Source organism: Protopterus annectens, chromosome 2.part1, assembly GCF_019279795.1.
Source record: "Protopterus annectens isolate FY-2018-M chromosome 2.part1, PAN1.0, whole genome shotgun sequence".
NCBI lineage: Eukaryota > Metazoa > Chordata > Ceratodontiformes > Protopteridae > Protopterus > Protopterus annectens.
The window spans coordinates 345,755,626-345,780,972 of record NC_056729.1 but is presented as its reverse complement, the minus strand read 5'-3'; the positions used below and the strand labels follow the sequence as shown (position 1 = coordinate 345,780,972).

The window sequence follows — 25,347 nt, the reverse complement described above, 5'->3', positions numbered from 1 at the left end:
GATCTATGTCCGGGTTCCACCATTTCTTTATCATTCTGAATATTTGAGGATTCAATTCCCATTCGTGGGGATCCATGATATTTCTGCTTAAGTCGTCTGCCAATGTGTTTTTCGCTCCTGGCAGGAATAGTGCTTGTAGATGAACTTGGTAGTTTATAGCCGTGTTCCACAAGGTCATGGCTTGCCTGCAGAGGGGTTAGGAGTGAGTGCCCCCTTGCTTATGTACCACATAACTGTGGTGTTGTCTGTCATTAGTAGTAGTTGTCCTGGATACAACAGGTCCTTGAAAGCTATAAGGGCATTTTGTACAGCTAGCAACTCTTTTTGATTGATGTAAAGATGCCTTTGTTCTGCAGACCACTTGCTATGAATACATTTTCTTGCCAAGTGTGCTCCCCAGGCGTAATCCGATGCATCTGTTGTCAGTGTTTGCCTGGCTGTGGGTTGAGTGAAAGGCTGTCCCTTGTTGTGGTGACAAGCTTGGGCACACCATTGAAACTCCTGTTGAAGGCAAGGTATTAGTGGTATAACTGTTTCTAAACTTAGACAGTGTTGAGACCATACATTATTTACGTACCATTGTAGTTTCCTCATATGCAGTCTGGCATATGGAATTAGTAGTATGCAAGATGCCATGAAGCCCAAGGCCTGCAGATTTTTTCTTGCAGGGAGTTGGGTCTTTGTTGCCATCTATTGAAAGTATTGTGTCAGTTGTCCTTGCTTGTCTGGCGTGAGAAAAGCCATCTGGGCCGTTGTGTTCAAACTGGCACCCAGGAATATTATCTCTTGTGAGGGCACTAGTTTTTATTTCTTTTTGTTTACTGTGTACCCCAGGCAACTTAACTTTTTTTTACAAACGCCAGATGCTGTAGAAGAATGCCCTTGCTCTCTGCTTGAATCAGGCAGTTGTCCAGGTATGGGTAAATTTGAATTCCTTTCTGTCTGCAAAATACAATTACTGGTGCTAGGCACTTTGCGAAGACCCTGGGCGCAGTAGATAATCCAAAGGGCTGTGCAGAGAATTGATAGTGCATTGGACCAGCTAAGGTATCTTCTGCAGTTTTGTCTGATAGGGACATGCTGGTATGCCTCCTTGAGGTCCAAAGTCACAAGCCAAGCTTGCATGCCCAGCATGGGAAGAAGCTGCTGTAGTGTCAACATTTTGAATTTTGTAACATCCAGGTAAGTGTTTAGAGATGAAAGATCCAGAATGGGCCTCCAGACTTTGTCTTTTCTGGAACCAGAAAGAGTCTTGAGTAAAATCCTTGCCCTTGTTCCTGTGGTGGTACCTTTTGAATAGCTCCCATATTCATGAGTGCCATAATTTGTTTTTGGGCCTCTGCCCATTGATTTAGTGGCAGATTTGGCATTCCTTTTAATCTTGGCAGAGTGTGAAAGTGGAACCTGCAACCTTTTGAAATAATATTGAGAACCCATTTGTCTTGGGTGATCATATGCCAATTGATAAAAAAGTGCCAGTTTCCTCCCAAAGGGGCTGCCAAGACTGAGTTGTTTGGCAGCTGGAGTGGGAAGTCATTGGGGCTGTTTTCTATATGGTTGGTGCCTGTCTTCCCCTTCTTTCTGGCCTGATGCACCCCATTGTCAAGGCCTGTAAGGAACTTGTGGTTGACCTCTACCTCTTGGCCGTTTGTATCTGCCCCTTTGAGGTCTGTCATTAATGGGAAAGGACCAATTCTTTGTTGGCCAGTTTCTACTAAATCGAGAAGGCTGAACCTGTAAGAAATCCTTCACCGTTTGCATAGATTTTGCCTTATCCTCCATTTTCTTTAATACCTCTTCTGCCTTAACTCCAAATAAAACATCCTGCTGTAAAGGTGCATCCAGTAATTTAGCTTTAACATGATCTGGTAACGTATGTTCTTTTAACCATGCATGTCTTCTAGTGACAGAGCCTGTAACTGCTGCTCCGCATGAGGCCTCTAAAAAATCAAAACCACATTGCAAAGCATGCTTCCTCACTTGTTCAGCAGCATGCAATAAATCCTGCATTTCTTTAAAATTAGGAGGATCTGTATCTGGAAGCATTTTTTGTTTCAACTGAGACATCAAAAATTGCTGATATTTTAGCATGTGAAACTGGCAATTTAAGGCTCTCATTGCTAAAGTTGCAGATGTATATACTTTCTTTCCCCATCTGTCTAGTGCTCTGGAATCTCTGTCAGAGGGAACTGGGTTCTTTGCTGATGAGGCCTTAACCCCTTTGGGTCCCTGAGAAATAGTTTCAGGATCAGCAACAGGATTTTTATACAGAAATTTGTGTGAGTCAGAGACTCTAATATCTGTCTGGTTTAAGTGGAGCTGGAGGTAAGGAATCTGGATTTAAGCTGGATTCAGTGTACACATCATCCACAATATCTAGCACTGGCGGAATAGCCAGGGGTCTGTGTTGAGGTAATAACAGGAAGTCTCTGAGACTTTTCTTGGATTCCAAATAACCTTGGCCTTTCCAATGGAAATGCTCCCTCATGGTATGTAAGGTTTCCCACAAAGGAGTAGTCCTCAGGTGGAGAGGCTGATGGAACAGATTCCTCAGCATCAGAATCCTCATAAGGGGGTAAAGAGTATCCCAGGTCAGAGGATGAATCTGAGAAAATGGACCCCTGGTCGGATGAATCATAATCTGCCTCATATCTAGGCCTTTTATCAGGTGGGGGATGGAAACCCCTGATCAGAGTGATTAGGTCTTTGGCCATTTTGAGCATTTGTTTCTTAGGCATGGAGGCCTTTTCTGGAGAATGTTGTACTTGTCTCTTAGTTTTTAAAGGAGGCATTGACTTAGAAGAGGGTTTAATGCTTAGCTGAGTAGGTCTGAAGACACCCTCAAGCTGCGGGTAGCTCAAGTACTCCGGATCCCTCTGCAGGATCGGTTTCGGTCCGTTGAAAAGCTAGTGCATCCGTAGGCCGAGCCATCTCCACATGGGGGTCGGGGGCTGCCTGTGGTTCTGCAGAAGCAGTCGCCAGGGGCTGCGAAGGCACCTCACTGAAAACCGGAGAAAGTACAGTTTTGTACCTACCATAAATGTAAATGTCAGATAGGTATGCATCTGCAGTAATCACATATGGGTTGTCCTGCCTCAGGCAGCCCTTCGGTCGGCCGGATTCCAAAGTCTGGGTCCGGCGTCGGCTGATGTCGCCTTCCCGGCCAGAGCCTGGGGTATAAAAGCGTCAGCCGACACCATTTTCCTCAGTTTTTCTTGCCCCAGATGCCAGGTGCCCTCTAAGGAAGGCTAAATTTGGAGAAATGCAATCAATTCCAAACATGCACAAAAATATATACATATATAAAAACAAATACACCATAATAGATAACCCCAGCTAGCTATGAGAGGGGAATGTACCCAAGAAATACCACAGAGGGGAAGGAGGGAGGGTAAACCTGACTGCAGATGCATACCTATCGAACATCTACATTTATGGTAGGTACAAAATTGTACTATGTCCTTCAAGGATGCATCTGCAGTCATCACATATGGGTAGAATACCATAGCCAATCTGGGGGTGGAGGATCTATGTAAAGGATGGTGTAGCTAAAATGCCCTGCAGGACTGCCGTAGCAAAGCCTGCTCTGGATCTGGAATATAAAGGTAAGTTGTAATGCTTGGAAAATGTATGCACGGAGCTCCATATAGCAGCTTCTAAAATGTCCTTGGTAGCCACCCCTCTTAAGAAGGCTGTGGAGGTGGCTGTGGCTCTGGTCGAATGAGGTCTAATGTTAGCTGGCACAGCTTTTCCATGAAAGGAGTAACAGAAACAAATGCAATTCCCTATCCATTTTGAAACTGTCGGTTTTGAAATTGCTTTTCCTTGTGCACCAGCAGCATATGCTACAAATAACTGGTCAGTTTTTCTGTAATTTTTAGTTCTGTCCAAGTAGTAGCGCAACTGTATGTCCAGGGTGTGCAGAAGCTTTTCCCCTTTGTTTTGTGGATTTGGAAAGAAGATAGGCAGGTGAATAGCTTGGTTTAATGAGACCCTAGATACCACCTTTGCCATAAATGAAGGATTGATTCTCAATGAGACTCTGTCTTGATGAAAAATAAGAAATGGCTGTACTGCCATGAGGGCCTGTAACTCAGATACTCTTCTTGCTGAGGTTACGGCCAGAAGGAAGGCAGTCTTCCAAAAGAGGAAAGTACAGTTTTGTACCTACCATAAATGTAGATGTCCGAACTGGATAGCATCTGCAGTCATAACAACTGGGTTGTCCTGTCGTCAGGCAGCCCCTCAGTCGGCCGGATTCCAAAGTCCGGGTCCGGCTTCGGCTGATGTCGCACTTCACCTGACGTCATCTCTGTTGGTCTTCGGGTATAAAGGCATCAGCCGACGCCATTTTCCTCAGTGTTTCTTGCCCCAGATGCCAGTAGCCCTCTTGAAGGCTAAAATTTGGATAGATGCCAATGTTTCCAAAAAGATAGAGGTAAACACAAAAATAAGCATGTATGTACATATATACAAACAAATACACCATAAAGACTCCCCACCAGCTAGCTATTAGGAGGGTAAACACCCTAGGAGTACCACAGAGGGAAGGAGGGAGGGTAATCCTGACTGCAGATGCTACATTTATGGTAGGTACAAAACTGTACTATGTCCTTCATGGATGCATCTGCAGTCATAACAACTCGGTAGAATACCATAGCCAACTAGGGAGGAGGATAAAAGTAGATTATGGTGTGTTTAGGATCCCTTGCAGTACAGCAGTGGCAAACCCTGCTCGGGATCTGGAATATAGAGGCAAATTATAATGCTTGGCAAATATATGCACGGAGGTCCAAGTAGCCGCCTCAATAATGTCTTTGGTTGCCACTCCTCGTAAGAAGGCTGTGGTAGTGGCTGTTGCCCTTGTAGAATGAGGTCTTATGTTCTGTGGAATTGGTTTTCCATGGAAGGAGTAACAGAATCGTATGCAATTTCCTATCCATTTGGAGATTGTCTGTTTGGAAATAGCTTTTCCTTCCCTTCCTGTTGCATAGGCTACAAAAAGTTGGTCAGTCTCTCTGCTACTTTTTGTTCTGTCCAAGTAGTAGCGTAGCTGTCTATGTAGATCCAAGGTATGCAGTATTCTTTCCCCTCTGTTTTGTGGATTGGGAAAGAAGGTAGGTAGGTGGATTGCCTGGTTTAAAGACACTCTGGATACCACCTTAGGCATAAATGTAGGATTAGTCCTCATGGACACTCTACCTTGGTGGAAGATTAGGAAGGGTTGCACTGCCATTAAGGCTTGTAGTTCTGAAACCCTCCTTGCTGAGGTAATTGCCAGTAGGAAAGCAGTTTTCCATGACAGGTGTTGTAGGTCTGCTGTTGCTGCTGGTTCAAAGGGTGATAGTGTCAACTTTTCTAGCACAAAGTTTAAGTCCCAAGCTGGTAATGGTGGTTTCCTTGGAGGTTTTACATTCTTGATTCCTCTGAGGAACTGCCTGAGCAAAGGGTGCGAAAAAACAGGTGGATCAAAGCTGTATTCTGCTGAAATAGCTGATGCATGTATCTTGATGGAGGAGTAGGACAGGCCTGAATGAAGAAGTTCGCCAGATACTCCAGAATGTTAGGCATATCTATGTTTGACACATCTTTTCCTCTTTCAGTACTCCAAATGACAAACCTTTTCCATTTTCCAGCATAGTTCCTTCTTGTTGAAGGTCTGCGTGCTTCAAGAATAATGTCTTTAACTCTTTGGGAAAGTTCTGGATTAGCTGCTGCTATGTGATGTTCCATGCAGTCAGTTGCAACGTTTTAGGTTTGGATGTATGATGCTGTAGTTGTTCTGAGTTAACATCGAAGGCATCAGGGTATTGGCCACATATTGTTCGAGACATGCTCCTCAGCAGTGGGTACCAGTGTTGTCTTGGCCAGTTTGGAGCTATCAGGATTATCCTTGGACGTTCTTCCTTGATTTTTAGTAGTACTTTGTGTATCAAGGGGAGAGGTGGGAATGCATATGCTGTTAGGCCTTTCCAGCTGAAGGAGAGCGAATCCACTTTCCATGCTAGTGGGTGGAATGTCCTTGTGCAGAATTTTTTTTGAGCTGGTGATTGAGAGGTGATGCGAATAGATCTATCTGAGGCATTCCCCATTTCTTTGAGATGGTCTTGAAGATGTCCGGGTGCAGCTTCCATTCGTGGGCATCCGATGTGGTTCTGCTTAATATGTCTGCTAGAGTATTTTCTTTCCCGGTACAAATATTGCCTGTAACTGGATGTTGTAGCTGAGTGCCAGGGTCCACAGCTCCAATGTCATTCTGCATAGGGGTATGAATGAGTGCCTCCCTGTTTGTTGATGTACCACATGACTGTGGTGTTGTCTGTCCTTATCATCAACTGGCCCTCTGAGAAATGGTCTGAACTTTTGGATTGCCAGTTTTACTGCCAGCATTTCTTTTAGGTTGATGTGCAGGTGAAGTTGATCCTGTGCCCACAATCCTTGCGCATTTGTCCAGCATGTGGGCCCCCATCCTAGGTCTGAGGCGTCTGTTGTGATGGTCTGGCTTGCTTGACATCTGCGAAAGGGTAGGCCTGGGTTTGACTGGCATGCCTGAGCCCACCATAGGAACTCCTGTTTTAAGCATGGAATTAGTGGGATTTCTGTTTCTAGGCTGTGTCTGTGTTGGGACCATAGATTCTTTAGGTACCACTGTAGTTTTCTCATATGTAGTCTGGCAAATGGGACCAAGATTATGCATGATGCCATGAAGCCCAAGGCCTGCAGTACTTTTCTTGCTGTTAACTTGTTCAGTTTTGTTAGTGCCAAGAAGTAGAGAGGGAGTTCTTTTTGTTTTCTGTAGTTAGGAATGCCATTTGTTTTACTGTGTCCAATTCAGCCCAAGAATGTCCTTGTTTGGGATGGTATCAGCCTTGACTTTTGTAAATTGACTGTGTATCCCAGTGCTTGTAGCAAGTAAATGACCCTTTGTAAATCTGTTGTCAGCTTGCTTTTGTTGTCCCCTTGTAGCAGGCAGTCGTCCAGGTATGGGTAAATTTGAATTCCCTGTAGTCTGCAATGGGCGATTACTGATGCCAGGCATTTTGTGAATACTCTGGGCAGTAGATAAGCCAAAGGGCAATGCTGAGAATTGATAGTGCTCTGATCCTGCAAGAAATCTGAGGTATCTTCTGCAGATTGGTCGAATGGGGACGTGCAGGTATGCCTCCTTGAGATCTAGAGTTACCAGCCAACACTCCTTGCCCAGCATGGGAAGAAGTTGCTGTAGGGTCAGCATTTTGAATTTTGGGACAATGATGTATGTATTTAAGGTGGACAGGTCGAGAATTGGTCTCCAACTTTTTTCCTTTCTTGGAACTAGGAATAGTCTGGAGTAGAACCCCCTTTCCTTGCTCTGCTGTTGGCACTCTTTCCACAGCTCTCATGTTTGCTAACTCCATTATCTGTTGTAGAGCCTCTGTTTTTGATTTGGAGGTAGATTTGGCATTCCTCTTTTGACTGGTAAAGTGTGGAAGTGGAACCGGTAACCTTGATCTATGGTTTGTAAAATCCACTTGTCTTTTGTTATATAGTGCCAGTTCTTTGAAAATAAGGTTAACTTTCCGCCTAGAGGAGCTGCTATTTGTTCCCTGGTAGGCGGATTTAGGGTTAAGTCACTGTGGTTGTGTTGATGTAGTGGCAGTGGTTGTGTCTGTGCCTCTGTTGTTACCTTGCCACTGTCGTCCTCTGTAGGCACCTCCTCTGGATTGGTTTCTGCCTCTGGAACGTCTATTCCTGCCCCTTTGAGATCTTGTGGAGTCAGGAAAGGACCAATTTTTGGCAGGCCAGTTCCTGCTAAACCTTGGGGTTGAACCTGCAAGAAATCTTTAACCGTTTGAACAGATTTTGCCTTTTCTTCCATTTTCTTCATAACCTGCTGGGCAGGTGTACCAAACAAACTTGTCTTATCCATAGGAGCATCTAGCAACTTAGCTTTAACATGATCCGGTAAAGCTTGCTCCTTTAGCCATGCATGCCTTCTTATCACTGTGCCAGTCATGGCTGATCTAAATGAAGCCTCCAGTGCATCATAGCCACATTTTAAGGAATGGTTACTAACCTGTTGTATGTTATTTACCATTTCTAATACATATTTCTTATCAAGAGATTCATCAGTGGTTAGTTTTTAGTTAACTGATCAAGCATAAACTCTTGGTATTGTATCATGTGAAACTGACAGTTTAAAGCTCTAGCTGAGAGAGTAGCTGAAGTGTAGACCTTTTACCCCATCTGTCTAATGACCTTGCTTCCCTTTCTGAAGGAATAGGGTTTTTAGCTATGGTCGCTACTGCCTTGGGACCCTGGGATATAGTTTCGGGTCTGCAAGTGGGGCCTTGTAAAGGTGGTGATGAGTATCTGGCACCCTGTAAAATCTGTCTGGTTTGGCAGGGGCTGGGGTAAAGAATCTGGAGCGGAGCAGACATCATTGAAAGCATCATCCACCACAGAGAGAACAGGAGGTATAGCTAAGGGCCTGTGCTGTGGAAGGTGCAGAAAGGTCCTAAGTCTTTTTCTGGAGTCTGAAAAATCCTGTTGCTGCCATTGGAACTGCTCGCATGGCATGCAAGGTTTCTCCAAAGGAGAATTCTTCTGGTGGGGAAGCAGCTGGAATGGATTCTTCAGCATCAGAATCTTCAAAATTGGAGAAAGGAGCCTCTGGCTGGTCAGTTATGTCTGATTCATCGGCAGAATCATCAGAGGACACTGGCTCAGGGGGCTCTGCCCTAGGTCTCTTCTCTGGGGGCTGAGAGGCCCTGTCTGGGTGAGATTGAGATCCTCTAATTAATGAAATTAAATCTTCTGCCAGAGTAAGCATTTGAGAACTAGAAGAGGGCCTGGTTGGAGGTGGTTTAACAGGCACTGTTTTAGTAGTCTTGGCTGCTTTAGCCCTAGCGAAGGCCTTAATGGACATGGCTGCTGGAGGCCTAGCAGCACCACGTGCTGGGGTAGAGACATCCAAGGGAATGGTGTCTGATAAGTCAGTGGCAACCACCGTAGTGGATAAAATTTCTGAGGCCGATTCAAGAGTGGTAGCAGGGGCCTCAGTTGTAGAGATAGATTCAGCTGTACTTTGATCAGTTTTCTCGGTTTCGCGAAACAGAGACACTCGCGTTTGCTTAACCATGGTTTCGGCCGAAACCGCGGACCGCGAGTGTCGGTCTTTATCTTTGCGTTTTTTGGCAGATTGGGTAGTCGGAGGATCCGACGGCATAATGTACGCAAAATCAGAACCGAAAAACTGTTCTGCAAACTCCGACCGACGCCTAAGCGTTCGTCGGTTGAAAGAAGCACAGGCCGAACAGGCTGCTACGTCGTGGGCTGGGCCTAAAGGCAGACAATAAGAGTGGAAATCTTTATGAGGTATTTGTTTCCCACAGGTTAAACAATTATTAACTTTTTCTGACATCGGCTGAGGCAAGAAAGAGTCCCCAACGGGGTACTTAGCTTTAGAAGTCTTCGAAGTAGAAGTAATCTCTGGATCCGACCGACCGGCACTTGCGAACAGCTTCTGCTTCGGGCGCCACGCGGCAAGAAAGACTGAGGAAAATGGCGTCGACTGATGCCTTTATACCCGAAGACCAACAGAGATGACGTCGGGTGAAGTGCGACATCAGCCGAAGCCGGACCCGGACTTTGGAATCCGGCCGACTGAGGGGCTGCCTGACGACAGGACAACCCAGTTGTTATGACTGCAGATGCATCCATGAAGGACATCTGTAGTTCTGCAGACGCTGCTGGTTCAAAGGGAGGCAGTGCTAGTTTTTCCAACACGAAATTAAGGTCCCAAGTAGGCAGTGGTGGTTTCCTTGGAGGATTGATGTTTTTAATTCCTCTTAGAAACCGTCTTAGCAGAGGATGAGAGAAGACAGGTGGATCAGTATTGTACTCTGCTGAAATTGCTGAAGCATGAATTTTAATGGAAGAGTAAGACAGGCCATTGTGGAGCATTTCTGCCAAATATTCCAGGATATGTGCCATGTTCATAACTGTTGCATCTAGGCCCTTTGAGGTGCTCCAGGTGTGAAATCTTTTCCATTTTCCTGAGTATGCCTTTCTTGTGGAAGGCCTGCGAGCTTCCATGATGATATCCTTCACTCTCTTGGATAGCTTATTCCGGTGATGAGTCAAGGTATTTTCCAGGCAGCTAGTTGTAATGTTTTCAGGTTGGAATGCAGAGTTTTGTAATTGTACTGTGTCAGGAGAAGCGGCCATTGTGGCAGAAGCCATGGTTTTGTCCGTGACATGCTCTTTAGCAATGGGTACCAGTGTTGTCTTGGCCAGTCCGGAGCTATCAGAATCACTCTTGGCTGCTCTGCCCTGATCTTCAGTGAGATCTTGGACATTAATGGAAGAGGTGGGTGGGAATGCATACACTGTTACAGCTCTCCAGCTGAAAGAGAGGGCGTCCACTTTCCATGCTTGTGGGTGGTATGTCCTTGAGCAGAATTTCTCCAGCTGATGATTGTGTGGGGAGGCAAAGAGGTCTATGTCCGGTCTCCCCCATGATTGTGTTATCTGATGGAAGATGTCTGGGTGCAGCATCCATTCGTGTGCATCCATGATGTTCCTGCTTAAGCTGTCCGCAAGTATATTGTCCTTTCCTGGTACAAACTGGGATTGCAGCTGTATATTGAGAGTCAAGGAAAGTTCCCATAGATTCATTGCCAGTCTGCAAAGAGGGTAGGAATGGGTGCCTCCTTGCTTGTTTATGTACCACATAACTGTAGTGTTGTCTGTCCTTATTAGCAGGTGGCCCTGATGTAGAAATAACTTGAAGGCCTCGATTGCATGCATCACTGCCAGAATTTCCTTTTGGTTTATGTGCATGCGTAGCTCTTTTTGTGACCATAGTCCTTGAATGCATCTTCCTTCCATGTGCGCTGCCCATCCGTGGTCTGAAGCGTCCGTTGTAAGGGTTTGGCTGGCTATTGGTTTGCTGAAGGGCAAACCCCTGTTTGACTGGCTTGCTTGAGCCCACCACAGAAATTCCCTTTGAAGGCATGGGATGAGTGGTATCAAAGTTTCCAAGCTGTGACTGTGCTGAGTCCATAAACTCCTTAGGTACCATTGGAGTTTCCTCATATGTAACCTTGCTTGAGGAATCAGAAGAATGCAAGAAGCCATGTAACCCAGGGCCTGCAGGATTTTCCTTGCAGTCAGCTGAGTTTGTCTTGACAGGTTTTTGAAGTAATCCGGTAGTTGGTTTTGTTTTTCTTCTGTGAGGAAAGCCATTTGGGTGGTTGTGTCTAGATCCGCACCCAGAAAAGTTACTCTTTGGGATGGTACAAGTCTTGACTTGTGAATGTTGACTGTATATCCCAAGGCCTGAAGAAGATAGATGGCATAATTCAAGTGTTTTACCAAAATTTGTTGGCTGTCCGCTTGTATAAGGCAGTCGTCCAGATACGGGTATATTTGCATCCCCTGAAGTCTGCAGTGTACAATTACTGATGCCAGGCCTTTCGTGAATACTCTGGGCGCAGTAGATAAGCCAAAGGGCAATGCTGAGAATTGATAATGCTCTGAACCTGCAAGAAATCTGAGGTGTCTTCTGCAGCTTTGTCTGATAGGGACATGCAGGTATGCCTCCTTGAGGTCTAGAGTTACCAGCCAAGACCCCTTGCCCAGCATGGGAAGGAGTTGCTGTAGAGTCAGCATTTTGAATTTTGGCACAATGAGATAAGTATTTAGTGCGGACAAGTCGAGAATAGGCCTCCATTGCTTTTCTTTTCTTGGAACAAGGAAGAGTCTGGAATAAAATCCTTGGCCTTGTTCTGTGAGAGGAACCTTTTCTATTGCTTTCATTTTCTTTAAGTTGGAGATTTGTTTTAAAGCCTCTGCCCTTTGATTTGGTGACAGGTCTGGCATGCCTTTTCTTTTTGGTAATGTGTGGAAATGGAACCTGTATCCTTTGTCTATTATTTGCAGTGTCCATTTGTCCCTTGTAATAATGTGCCAATTTTTGAAAATAAGGAAAGCTTTCCGCCCAAAGGTGCTTCCAATTGAGCCCTGATTGGCGGTGTCAAAGTAAAGTCATTGAGTCTGTCCTTGTGCAGCAGTTGTAGGCCCTGCACTACCTCTCTGGTTGGGATGCTGCCATTGACGTCCTCTGTAGGGGCCTCTAGCTTGCCCTCTACCTCTGGCACGCCTGTTCTTGCCCCTCTGAAATCTGTCTGTGTCTGGAAAGGACCAGTTCTTGGAAGGCCAATTTCTGCTGAATCTTGGTGGTTGGACTTGCATAAAATCTTTGACTGTTTGTACAGATTTTGCCTTTTCTTCAAATTTCTTTAAGACCTCCTGAGCAGTGGAGCCAAATAACCTTTGCTTTTCCAGTGGAGCATCCAGAAGCTTTGATTTAACATGATCTGGCAGAGATTGTTCCTTCAGCCAAGCATGCCTACGTATGACTGCACCTGTCATAGCTGACCTACATGAAGCTTCCAATGCATCATAACCACACTGCAAGAAATGGTTGCTAACCTGTTGAGAGTTATGTACCAGATCCTGAAGTGATTTGCGATCTAGGGGTTCAGGTGAAGACAGCTTTTTATGCAATTCATCTAACAAATATTCTTGGTACTGTATCATATGAAATTGACAGTTTAAAGCCCTCATAGAAAGGGTAGCAGAAGTATAAACTTTTTTACCCCATCGCTCTAAAGCCCTGGACTCCCTTTCAGAGGGGAGTGGATTTTTTGTAGTGACAGCTGCAACCCCTTTAGGGCCCTGAGAAATAGTTTCTGGATCAGCAGAGTGGGCCTTGTAAAGAAAAAGATGCGATTCCGGGACCCTGTAGTACCTATCGGGTTTGGCAGGAGCCAGGAGGGAGAGTGTCAGGGGTTGTGCTAGATTCAGAGTACACATCAATGACTTTCAAAACAGGGGGAATAGGCAAAGGTCTATGCTGAGGCAAATGCAAGAAGGTCCTTAATCTCTTCCTGGAATCCGAGAATTACTGGCCCTGCCATTGGAAATGCTCCCTCATAGTGTGCAGAGTTTCCCCAAAAGACAGTTCTTCAGGAGGGGAGGCCGAGGGGACAGATTCCCCAGCATCTGAATCCTCGTAGACCGAAAAAGCCTCCTCCTGGTAGTCCGAGAGAGCAGAGCCATCAGAGGCCTCATCTGAGGAGTGGGGATCAGAGGGCTCAACCCTGGGCCTTTTTTCTGTAGGAGGTTGAGAGCCCCTGTCCAGATGAGGCTGAGAGCCCCTAATTAATGAAATAAGGTCCTCTGCTAAACTAAGGATCCGAGAACCTGTAGTAGGTCCCCGAGGGATAACTCTGGGAGGCATAGATTTTGAGTGTTTAGCAGCTTTAGCCCTAGAGAATGCCTTAATAGACATCGATGCAGGAGGCCTGGCTGCACCACGTGCTGGTGTAGTTTTGTCTAAGGGAATGGTGTCGGAAGGTTCCTGGACACCAGATTCCAATGGAGATTCAACAACCGATACAGTAGTGGCCTCCGGGGCCGAGGTTGTCGGTTGCACGGTTTCGGTGGACGGTAGTACCAAGGACTCTGTTTCAGCCGAGACACCCGCGGTAAGCCTGACCGTGGTTTCAGCCGAAACCGCGGACCGCGTGTCGGTCCTTGTCCTTCCATTTCTTTATTAAATGTGAAGTCGGAGTCTCAGACGGCATTTTGTAAGCAAAACTAGCCCCAAAAAATTCCTCTGCAAACTCCGACCGACGTCTTAGAGTGCGTCGGTTGAAGGAAGCACAGGCGGAACAGGCAGAGACGTTGTGGTCTGGGCCTAGGCAAGGTAGGCAGTAAGAGTGGAAATCCTTATGAAGTATTTGTTTCCCACAAGTTAAGCAATTATTAATTTTATCTGACATTGGCTGAGGCAAGAAGGAGTCCCCAACGAGGTACTTAGCTTTTTGAAGTCTTCGGTTTAGCTGAATTACAGGAGCTGGCCGACTGGCACTTGCGAACTGCTTCGGGCATCACGCGGCAAGAAAGACTGAGGAAGATGGCATCGGCTGACGCTTTCATACCCCAGGCGCTCTGACGTCGGGGAAGGGGCGACATCAGCCGACGCCGGACCCAGACTTTGGAATCCGGCCGACCGAAGGGCTGCCTGAGGCAGGACAACCCATATGTGATGACTGCAGATGCATCCTTGAAGGACATCAGGTGACTGGCCTAGAAGAGGCTTCGTAGTCAGTTTTGGGCCTCGGATGCTAGTCCTTGTCTTTGCACTTTTTATGAATACCAGTCGTTGGAAGTTCCGACAGCATGGTATAATTAAATTTTCTGCCAAAGTAATGTCGGGCAAAATCAAACCAACGTTTAATAGTGCGCTTATTAAACCTACCACAAAAACGACAACCAGTAAAGTACAGTTTTGTACCTACCATAAATGTAGATGTCCGATAGGAATGCATCTGCAGTCCTTACAAATGGGTTGTCCTGTCGTCAGGCAGCCCTTCGGTCGGCCGGATTCCAAAGTCTGGGTCTGGCCTCGGCTGGTGTCGCACTTCACCCGACGTCATAGCTGCAGTTCTTCGGGTATAAAGGCATCAGCCGACGCCATTTTCCTCAGTGTTTCTTGCCCCAGATGCCAGGTGCCCTCTTGGAAGGCTAAATTTGGATAAATGCCAATGTTTCCAAATAGTAGAGAGCAAACACAAAAAATAAGCATGTATGTACATATATACAAACAAATACACCATAATAGATCCCCCCCAGCTAGCTATAGGATGGGCAAATACCCTAGGAGTACCACAGAGGGGAAGGCGGGTGGGTAATCCTGACTGCAGATGAATTTCTATCGGACATCAACATTTATGGTAGGTACAAAACTGTACTATGTCCTTCAAGGATGCATCTGCAGTCCTTACAAATGGGTAGAATACCATAGCCAAACTAGGGGAGGAGGAAGAAGAGATTATGGTGTAGTTAGGATCCCTTGCAAAACAGCAGTGGCAAACCCTGCTCGGGATCCAGAGTATAAAGGTAAGTTATAATGCTTGGCAAATGTATGCACGGAGGTCCAAGTAGCAAACTCTATAATGTCCTTGGTAGCCACTCCTCGTAAGAAAGCTGTGGTAGTGGCCGTAGCCCTTGTAGAGTGAGGCCTGATGTTCTCTGGAGTTTTCTTTCCATGGTAGGAGTATTTATTTATTTATTTATTTTACGTTTGTTGACCGGGCTAGTCTATCTGGATATATGTCCATTTTCAGTAGAGGCCCGGGGAGAAAAGTTCCGATGAGTATTACATGGTTTCAGAAGGTGTTACAAAAGAAGTACTAACAAGTATAAAACTAACAGTAAACAACTAGTAAATACTCCAAAAAAAAAAAAAAAAAAAAAAAAAAATGTAACAAAATCTAATGCAATTTCCTATCCACTTAGATATTGTCTGTTTTGAAATTGCTTTGCCTTCCCTTCCTGTTGCATATGCTACCAGTAGCTGGTCAGTTTTTCTATTGCCCTTGGTTCTGTCCAGGTAGTAGCGTAACTGTCTATGTACATCCAAGGTACGCAACAGTCTTTCTCCCCTGTTCTGTGGGTTGGGGAAGAATGTAGGTAGGTGGATAGCCTGATTTAAAGATAATCTGGATACCACCTTGGGCATAAATGTAGGATTTGTTCTCATGGACACTCTATCTTGATGGAAGATCAGGAAGGGTTGCACTGCCATTAATGCCTGTAGTTCAGATACCCTTCTTGCTGAGGTGATTGCCAGCAGGAAAGCAGTCTTCCATGATAAGTATTGTAATTCTGCTGTTGCTGCTGGTTCGAAAGGAGGAAGTGTCAATTTTTCTAGTACAAAGTTCAAGTCCCATGCTGGCAATGGTGGTTTCCTAGGAGGTTTTACATTTTTAATTCCTCTCAGAAACTGCCTGAGCAGAGGATCTTGAGAAGACAGGAGGATCTGAGCTGTATTCTGCTGAAATAGCTGATGCATGTACCTTGATGGAAGAATAGGACAGGCCTGTGTGGAAGAGCTCTGCCAAGTATTCCAGGATGCTGGCTATGTTTACCTGTGACACATCTTCTCCCTTTGCAGTACTCCAAATGAGATATCTTTTCCATTTTGCTGCATAATTTTTCCTTGTTGAGGGTCTGCGAGCCTCAAGGATAATGTCTTTAACCCTTTGTGATAAATTTGGGTTAATTGATCTTATGTAATGTTCCAGGCAGTCAGCTGCAGAGTTTTCAGGCTTGGATGCAGGTTGTTGTAGTTGTTCTGTGTTAACAGCAATGGAACCAGGGGTAGTGTCCATATTTGTTCCCGAGACATGCTCCTTAGCAATGGGTACCAATGTTGCCTTGGCCAGTCTGGAGCTATCAGGATGATCCTTGGACGGTCCTCTTTGATCTTCAATAGCACCTTGTGCATCAAAGGAAGTGGTGGGAATGCATATGCTGTCAGGTTTTTCCAGCTGAAAGATAGGGAGTCCACCTTCCAAGCAAGTGGGTGGTACGTCCTTGTGCAGAATTTCTTTAGCTGGTGATTGTGTGGGGATGCAAATAAGTCTATTTCTGGGAGTCCCCATTTCCTTGTAATGTCTTTGAAGATGTCCGGATGTAGCATCCATTCGTGGGCATCCGTTGTATTCCTGCTTAATATGTCTGCTAGAACGTTTTCTTTTCCCGGCACAAAAATTGCTTGTAACTGAATGTTGTAGCTCAGAGCCACGTTCCATAGGTCTAGTGCCATCCGGCATAGAGGGTATGAATGTGTGCCTCCCTGTTTGTTGATGTACCACATAACTGTTGTGTTGTCTGTCCTTATCAACTGACCTTCTCAGAGAAATGGTCTGAATGTCTGAATTGCCAATTTTACTGCCAGCATTTCCTTTAGATTTATGTGTAGGTGTAGCTGGTCTTGAGTCCATAAGCCTTGTATGCACCTGTCCAGCATGTGGGCCCCCCAACCGAGGTCTGAGGCGTCCGTCGTGATGGTTTGGCTTGGTTGAATGCTGTGGAAGGGCAATCCTGTGTTTGATTGACAGGCCTGAGCCCACCATAGGAACTCTTGCTTCAGGCATGGGATTATTGGAATTTTGGTTTCTAGGCTGTGCTTGTGTTGAGACCATAAATTCTTTAGGTACCACTGTAGCTTTCTCATATGCAGTCTGGCAAGAGGGACCAGTATTATGCAGGATGCCATGAAGCCCAAGGCTTGCAGTACTTTTCTTGCTGTTAGATGGTTCTGCTTTGTCAATGCCAAGAAGTAGAGAGGTAGTTGCTCTTGCTTTTCTGCAGTTAGGAATGCCATTTGCTTTGATGTGTCCAGTTCTGCACCCAAAAAGGTTATTCTTTGGGATGGTATCAGCCTTGACTTTTTTATATTGACTGTATATCCCAGGGCTTGTAGCAGGTAAATGACTCTTTGTAAGTCTTCTGTTAGCTTGTTTTTGTTGTCCGCTTGTATCAGGCAGTCGTCCAGGTAGGGGTAAATTTGGATTCCCTGAAGCCTGCAATGAGCAATTACTGATGCCAGGCATTTCGTGAACACTCTGGGCAGTAGATAAGCCAAAGGGCAATGCTGAGAATTGATAATTCTCTGATCCTGCAAGAAATCTGAGGTATCTTCTGCAATTTGGTCGTATGGGGACGTGCAGGTATGCCTCCTTGAGATCTAGAGTTACCAGCCAAGACTCCTTGCCCAGCATGGGAAGAAGCTGCTGTAGAGTCAGCATTTTGAATTTTGGAACAATGAGGAATGTGTTTAAAGCGGACAGGTCGAGAATAGGCCTCCATTTGTTCTCTTTTCTTGGTACCAGGAAGAGTCTGGAGTAAAATCCCTTTCCTTGCTCCATAGATGGTACCTTTTCCACAGCTCTCATCCTTAATTGAGATATTTGTTTTAGAGTTTCTGTCTTTTGATCTGGAGGTAGGTTTGGCATTCCTCTCTTCCCTGGTAGGGTATGGAAGTGGAACCTGTAGCCTTGGTCTATTGTCTGTAAAATCCACTTGTCTCTTGTGATGTAATGCCAGTTTATTGAGAATAAGGCTAGCCTTCCGCCTAAGGGTGCTTCTAGTTGTTCCCTGGTAGGCGGTGCCAGAGCCAAGTCACTGTGATTGTCCTGTTGCAGTGGTGGTGGCTGTGTCTGTGCCTCGCTGGTTGTTACCCTGCCACTGGCGTCCCCTGTAGGCACCCCTGGATTGGTTTCTGCCTCTTGATCGCCTATTCCTGCGCCTCTGTGCTTTTGAAGAGTCTGGAAAGGACCACTTTTTGGAGGGCCAATTCCTGCTAAACCTTGGAGGTTGGACCTGTAAGAAATCTTTCACTGTTTGTACAGATTTTGCCTTCTCCTCCATCTTCTTCAGTACCTGTTGTGCAGGAGAACCAAATAAATTGGCCTTGTCCATGGGAGCATCTAACAGTTTTGATTTGACATGGTCTGGTAAGGCCTGTTCTTTCAACCATGCATGCCTTCTGATAACTGTGCCAGTCATGGCTGATCTAAAGGAAGCCTCCAGTGCATCATAGCCACATTTTAAAGAATGGTTACTAACTTGCTGAATGTTATGTACCATTTCCTGAACATACTTCTTATCAAAAGGTTCATCAGAGGACAGTTTTTTAGTTAACTGGTCAAGCATATATTCTTGATATTGGATCATATGAAATTGACAGTTCAAGGCCCTAGCTGACAGAGTAGCAGAAGTGTAAACTTTTTTACCCCATCTCTCTAAGGATCTGGATTCCCTTTCAGAGGGGAGGGGATTTTTAGCAGAGGTAGTTGCTACAGCCTTAGGCCCCTGGGAGATAGTTTGGGATCTGCAAAGGGGCCTTGTATAAATGGTGATGTGTGTCCGGGACCCTGTAGTACCTATCGGGCTTAGCAGGGGTCGGAGGTAATGAATCAGGAGCAGTACAAGCATCATTAAATGCATCATCTACAACAGAAAGAACTGGAGGTATAGCTAAAGGCCTATGCTGTGGTAAGTGCAAGAAGGTTCTAAGCCTTTTCCTGGAGTCTGAAAAATCTTGGCCCTGCCATTGAAATTGTTCCCTCATAGCATGCAAGGTTTCCCCAAAGGAAAATTCCTCAGGTGGAGAGGCAGAAGGGATGGACTCTTCAGCATCAGAGTCTTCGTAAGGGGAATAAGTAGCCTCTGGAGGGTCTGTATTATCTGAATCATCAGAGGAATCATCTGTGGACACTGGCTCAGGGGGCTCTGCTCTAGGTCTCTTCTGTGGAGGTGGATGAGAGGCCCTGTCTGGATGAGGCTGGGATCCCCGGATTAAAGAAATAAGATCCTCTGCCAAGGAAAGCATTTGGGAACTGGAACTGGGCCTGTGAGTATGGGGTCTTAACAGGTACAGTTTTTGTAGCTTTAGCTGCTTTAGCCCTGGCAAAGGCCTTAATGGACATGGCTGCAGGAGGCCTAGCAGCTCCACGTGCAGGAGGAGAAATATCCAAGGGAATAGTGTCTGATAATTCCTGAGAAATCGCAACAGCAGGTTGGATTTCAGAAGCCGATTCCACGAGGTTAGAAGAAGCCTCGGTAGAAGGCATGCTTTCGGCTGAAGGAAGAACCGCTTGCTCGGTTTCAGCCGAAACAGAGACACTAGCGGTTTGCTTAACCGCGGTTTCAGCCGAAATCGCGGACCGCGAGTGTCGGTCCTTTTCCTTGCGCTTTTTGGTTATTTGTGTAGTCGGAGGATCCGACGGCATCTTATAAGCAAAATCAGAGCCGAAAAACTGCTCAGCAAATTCCGACCGACGTCTAAGCATCCGTCGGTTAAAGGAAGCACAGCCTAAGCAAGCTGCTACGTCGTGGTCTGGGCCTAAACAAGGTAAGCAGTAAGAGTGGAAATCTTTGAGGTATTTGTTTCCCACAAGTTAAACAGTTATTCACTTTTTCTGACATCGGCTGAGGCAAGAAAGAGTCCCCAACGGGGTACTTAGCTTTTTAGAAGTCTTCGAAGTTGTATTCGGTAGTAGTAATCTCTGGTTCTGACCGACCGGCACTTGCGAACAGCTTCTGCTTCGGGTGCCACGCGGCAAGAAAGACTGAGGAAAATGGCGTCGGCTGATGCTTTATACCCGAAGAACTGCAGCTATGACGTCGGGTGAAGTGCGACACCAGCCGAGGCCAGATCCAAACTTTGGAATCCGGCCGACCGAAGGGCTGCCTGACGACAGGCAACCCATTTGTAAGGACTGCAGATGCATCCTTGAAGGACATCGTCATGGTCTGGGCCTAGGCATAGGATACAATAAGAATGGAAATCCTTATGAGGTATTTGCTTCCCACAAGAAATACAGTTTTTAACTTTTACTGACATTGGTCTGAGGCAAGAAAAAGTTTCCCCAACGGGGTACTTAGCTTTGTAGAAGACATTGGTTCTGGATTTGGAATGAAAATCTCAGGAGTAGGCCAACCGGCACTTGCGAACTGCTTTTGCTTTGGGCACCGCGCGGCAAGAAAGACTGAAGAAAATAGCGTTGGCTGCATCTTATATACCCCTGTCACACTGATGTCAGGGAGGAGGCGACAGCAACCGACGCCGAACCAAGACTTTGGAACTCAGGCCGGCTGGGGAACCGCCTGACGGCAGGATAACCCAAGTGTAATGACTGCAGCAGTGTCACACGATGAACATCCTTTTTTCCTCATCTGTCTAGTGCCCTTGAATCTCTATCAGAGGGGATAAGGTTTTTTGCAGTAAAAGCCTTGACCCCTTTGGGACCCTGAGAAATAGTTTCTGGGTCAGCAGCAGGGTTTTTATAAAGAAATTTATGTGAATCTGGAACCCTGTAGTATCTGTCTGGTTTAACAGGGGCAGGAGGTAAAGAGTCAGGAGAAAGTCCGGACTCTGAAAATACATCATCTACAATGTCTAACACAGGAGGAATAGGCAAAGGCCTGTGCTGAGGTAGTAAAAGAAAACCTCAAAGCCTTTTCTTAGATTCTGAGTAGTCTTGACTCTCCCAGTGGAAGTGCTCCCTCATGGTATGCAGGGTTTCCCCAAATGAATAATCCTCAGGCGGTGAGGCTGAAGGGATAGATTCTTCAGCATCAGAATCCTCATAAGGAGGAAGAGAGTATTCCTGTTCAGAAGAGGAGTTAGAGGAAATGGAAACCTGATATGAAGATTCATATTTTGTCTCTTGCCTAGGCCTCTTGTCAGGAGGGGGGTGGGAACCCCTGATCAAGGTAATTAGGTCTTCAGCCATTTTAAGCATCTGTTTTTTAGGCATGGTAGTCTGTCAAGCAGAATGCTGTGCTTGTTTCTTTGTCTTTAGAACTGCTTTAGTCTTTGATTTGGAAGCTGAAGTAGGCTTTACATATAACTGTGTAGGTCTGAAAACACCCTCAGAACTGATGCCTGCTCAGCGGCTCTGAACCCATCTGAGGGAATAGTTTCAGTGTGTCCAATACCTTGAGTATCCAGAGGCCTAGCTGGCTCCACGTGGGAGTAGTCAGCGGTCTGTGGCTCTGAGATAGCAGGCGCCAGGGGCTGCGAAAGCACGAGAACCGGCGAGTGGCTTAGCGGAAGCCTTGTCTGTTTTGGACCTCGGATGCCTGTCTTTTTCTTGCGCTTTTTATAAACTCCGGTCGGCTGTTCCGATGGCATTATATAATTGAATCTTCGGCCAAAGTAATGAAAGGCAAAATCGTACAGACGCTTAATAGTGCGTTGGTTAAATCTAGCACAAAACCGACAGCTAGCAACGTTGTGATCAGGGCCTAGGCAAGGAATACAGTAAGAATGAAAATCCTTATGAGGTATTTGCTTCCCACAAGGAATACAATTGTTAACTTTTTCTGACATCGGACTGGAGCAAGAAATAAGTTTCCCCAACGGGGTACTTAGCTTTAATGAAGACTTCGGATCTGAAATTAGTTTTTGAAAATCTCAGGAGTCGGCCGACCGGCACTTGAACTGCTTTTGCTTCGGGCACCGCACGGCAAGAAAGACTGAAGAAAATGGCATCGGCTGCATCTTTTATACCCCTGGCGCACCGACGCCAGACCTAGACTTTGGAATTCAGGCCGACTGCGGGTAGCCTGCCAGCAGGATAACCCAAGTGTAATGACTGCAACAGCGAAACACTATGATCAGGGGCTGCGAAAGCACCTCACTGAGTACCGGCAAACCAGTGACTTGCTTAGGAGAAGCTTCATTAGTTTTGGATCTCCTTTTCTTTGCGTTTATGTACTCCGGTAGTCGGATTGCTATCAGACAACATCTCTGGGTAGTTGAATCTGTTTCCAAAAAACTTTGGTGCAAAAATATACTGACGCATAATAGTGCGTTGGTTAAATCTAGCATAAAACCAACAGCCAGGCATGTTGTGATCAGGGCCAAGGCAAGGAACAAAGTATAAATGGAAATCCTTATGAAGTATTTGCTTCCCACAAGTAATACAATTAACTTTTTCTGACATCGGTAAAAAGCAAGAAAAAAAAGTTTCCCCAACGGGGTACTTGGCTTTACTGACGACTTCGGTTTTGAAACTCAAACGTGAATATTTCAGTAGTCGGCCAACCGGCACTTGCAAAATACTTCTGCTTCAGGCACCGCGCGGCAAGAAAGACTAAAGAAAATGGTGTCGGCTGCATGTTTTATACCCCTGACGACCTGACTTCATGGAAGAGGAGACAGCAACCGACGCAGGACCCAAGACTTTGGAACTCAGGCACCCTGAGGGCAACCTGCCAGCAGACTACCCAAATGTAATGACTGCAACAGTGAAACATGAAGAACATTGAAAGTTTCAGGAGTCAGCCAACTGGCACTTGTAAACTGCTTCTGCTTCAGTCACCGCACGGCAAGAAAGACTGATGTAATAGGTGTAGGCAAGGTGACAGGAATCCTTGCTTCTACATTCTGTGAATGTTGACACCATAGGCTTTTGAGACACCATTGTAGTGTCCTCATATGCAGCCTTGCATATGGAATTAGAAGAATGCAGGAAGCCATGAACCCCAAGGCTTGCAGTATTTGCCTTGCAGATAACTGGGTTTTTGTGGCCAGTTGTTTGAAGTAAGTTGTAAAATGAATCCATTTCTCTGGCGTGAGGAAAGCCATCTGGGAAGTTGTATTCAAGCTTGCTCCCAGGAACATAATTTGACAGGGTACCAGGTGGAATTTCTTTTTGTTTGTGGTGAACCCTAGACAAGTCAGTACCCTTTGAACAAAGGCCAGACAATTCAAAAGAAGGTCCTTGCTTTCTGCCTGAATTAGACACTCGTCCAGGTATAGTTATATTTGAATATTTCTTTGCCTGCAAAATGCAATGACTGGAGCTAGGCACGTTGTGAATACCCTGGGCTCAGTAGATAAGCCAAAGGGCAGTGCAGAGAACTGACAGTGCATGTAGCCTGCTTTGAAGCGTAGGCATCTTCTGCAAGACTCCCTAATAGGGATGTGCAGGTATGCTTCTTTTAAGTCTAATGTTGCCAACCACACATCCTTGCCAAGCATAGGAAGCAGCTGGGGAAGAGTCAGCATTTTGAATTTTGGAATCACCAGAAAGGTGTTTAGAATAGAAAGGTCCAGGATAGGACGCCATGTATTGCCTTTTCTGGGAACCAGAAAAAGTCTTGAATAGAAACCTTGTCCCTTTTCCTCTTCTGGTACCAAATGAAAATAGCCCCCATGTTTAAGAGAGAGAGTACTTGATTTTGGGCCTCTGCCCACTGATTTGGGGGTAGATCTGGCCACCCGTTTGGTGTTGGTAACGTGTGGAAATGAAATCTGTATCTCTGAGACACTATTTTTAAAACCCATTTGTCCTGGGTAATGAGTTCCCAGTTTTTGGCCTGGAGACCAATCTTTCCCCCTAAAGGAGCATTCAGTTGGGAAGTGTTTGGTAGTTTTAAAAGGAAGTCATGGAGACAGTTTTCCATAGGGGGGAGTCTTACTACTCCCAGGTTTGGGTGCGGAAACACCCCACGGCCTAGTCTTGTGTGTCCCTTAGGACTGACATCTGGAGTTTCTGCTGTGTCTGGATTGAGAAGACCTGGAATGGGCTGAAAATGACCAATTTTTAAAGGACCAGTGCCTACTAAATCCAAGAGGCTGAACTTACAAGAAAATCTTTAACAGTTAGCATAGATTTAGCTTCATCTTCCACCTTTTTAAGAACTTCCCCAGCCTTGTTGCCAAACAGGCAGTCCTGATTTAAGGGAGCATCCAACAATTAAGCTTTAACATGATCAGGCAAACTTTGCTCCTTAAGTCAAGCATGCCTTCTGAGCACAGACCCAGTAACAACAGTCGTGCAAGAGGCCTCCAATGAATCAAATCCACACTGCAAAGTATGCTTTCCAACCTGTTCAGCAGAATGCATTAAATCCTGTAATTCTTTATTTTCAGCACAGTCCGGAATTAACAATTTTCCGTTTAAGCAATCCAATAACATGTTGTTGATGCTTTAACATTTGAAACTGGCAGTTTAAAGCCCTAATGGCCAAAGTTGCAGAAGTGTAAGCTTTCTTACTCCATCTATCCAGCGCCCTGGAGTCTCTATCAGAGGGGGTAGGATTTTTAGCAGTAGAAGGCTTAATACCCTTGGGTCCCTGTGAAATTGTCTCTGGATCTGCAATAGGATTTTTTAAAAAGTAACTTGTGAGAATCAGGAAATTAGAAGTTATGTACTCACCATAACGTTCCATCTGAGTAGGTGTATTCATTTGTCTGCAACCTGTGGGTTATGGATCCGATATCGGATCCGAACCGGCATAGTTTCCAGCTATGGATCCAAGCTCTCAGCTCCTCCCCTCACCCATAATGCCCTGCTCTACCCTCATGACCTCAGATCGAGTTTGCCAAAGCAACAATACCCTCAAAAGGGTAACAAGTAATATGCAGGAAACTGAAAGGCCAGGGGATAGGAGGCGGGATGTTGCAGACAAATGAATACACCTACTCAGATGGAACGTTATGGTGAGTACATAACTTCTAAATCTGAAGTAGGATATTCATTTGTCTGCAACCTGTGGGACAGAGTCCCCAGCTACCTGAATCTTGGGCCATCATGGAAGGATATTCCGAGCACATGAGCCAAAGGATGCTCTACCCTAGATGCAAGATCCAACTTATAGTGAGAAATAAATGTATGAGATGAAGCCCACGTAGCTGCTGCACAAATATCATCCAGAGGAATCCTAGCCTTGAAGGCTGCTGAGGTAGATACTGACCGGGTTGAATGGGCATGAACACCCTCCGGTCGGGCCTTCCTGACGCTTGATAAGCCAATAAAATGCACTGTGAAATCCAGCGGACAGAGAAACTTTGGAAATTGGCTTGCCCAAATTGAATTTTGCAAAGGAAATAAACAGCTGGTCGGATTGCCTATGACCAGCTGTCCTGTTGAGATAAAATCTTAGTTGCCTGTGAACATCTAGTGAGTGTAGCCTATATTCACCTTTGTT

General features: G+C 45.6%; 1 protein-coding gene across 1 annotated transcript in view; it reads right to left on the bottom strand.

Moving 5' to 3' along the window:
* DHX15 (DEAH-box helicase 15) overlaps positions 1–25,347 on the bottom strand; it is a 1,215,680-nt gene that overhangs the window by 726,378 nt on the left and 463,955 nt on the right. Inside the window, exon 9 of the mRNA XM_044062183.1 lies at positions 3,637–3,666. Within this exon, the coding sequence (XP_043918118.1) occupies positions 3,637–3,666 (30 nt within the window). The remainder of the gene's footprint in view (positions 1–3,636; positions 3,667–25,347) is intronic.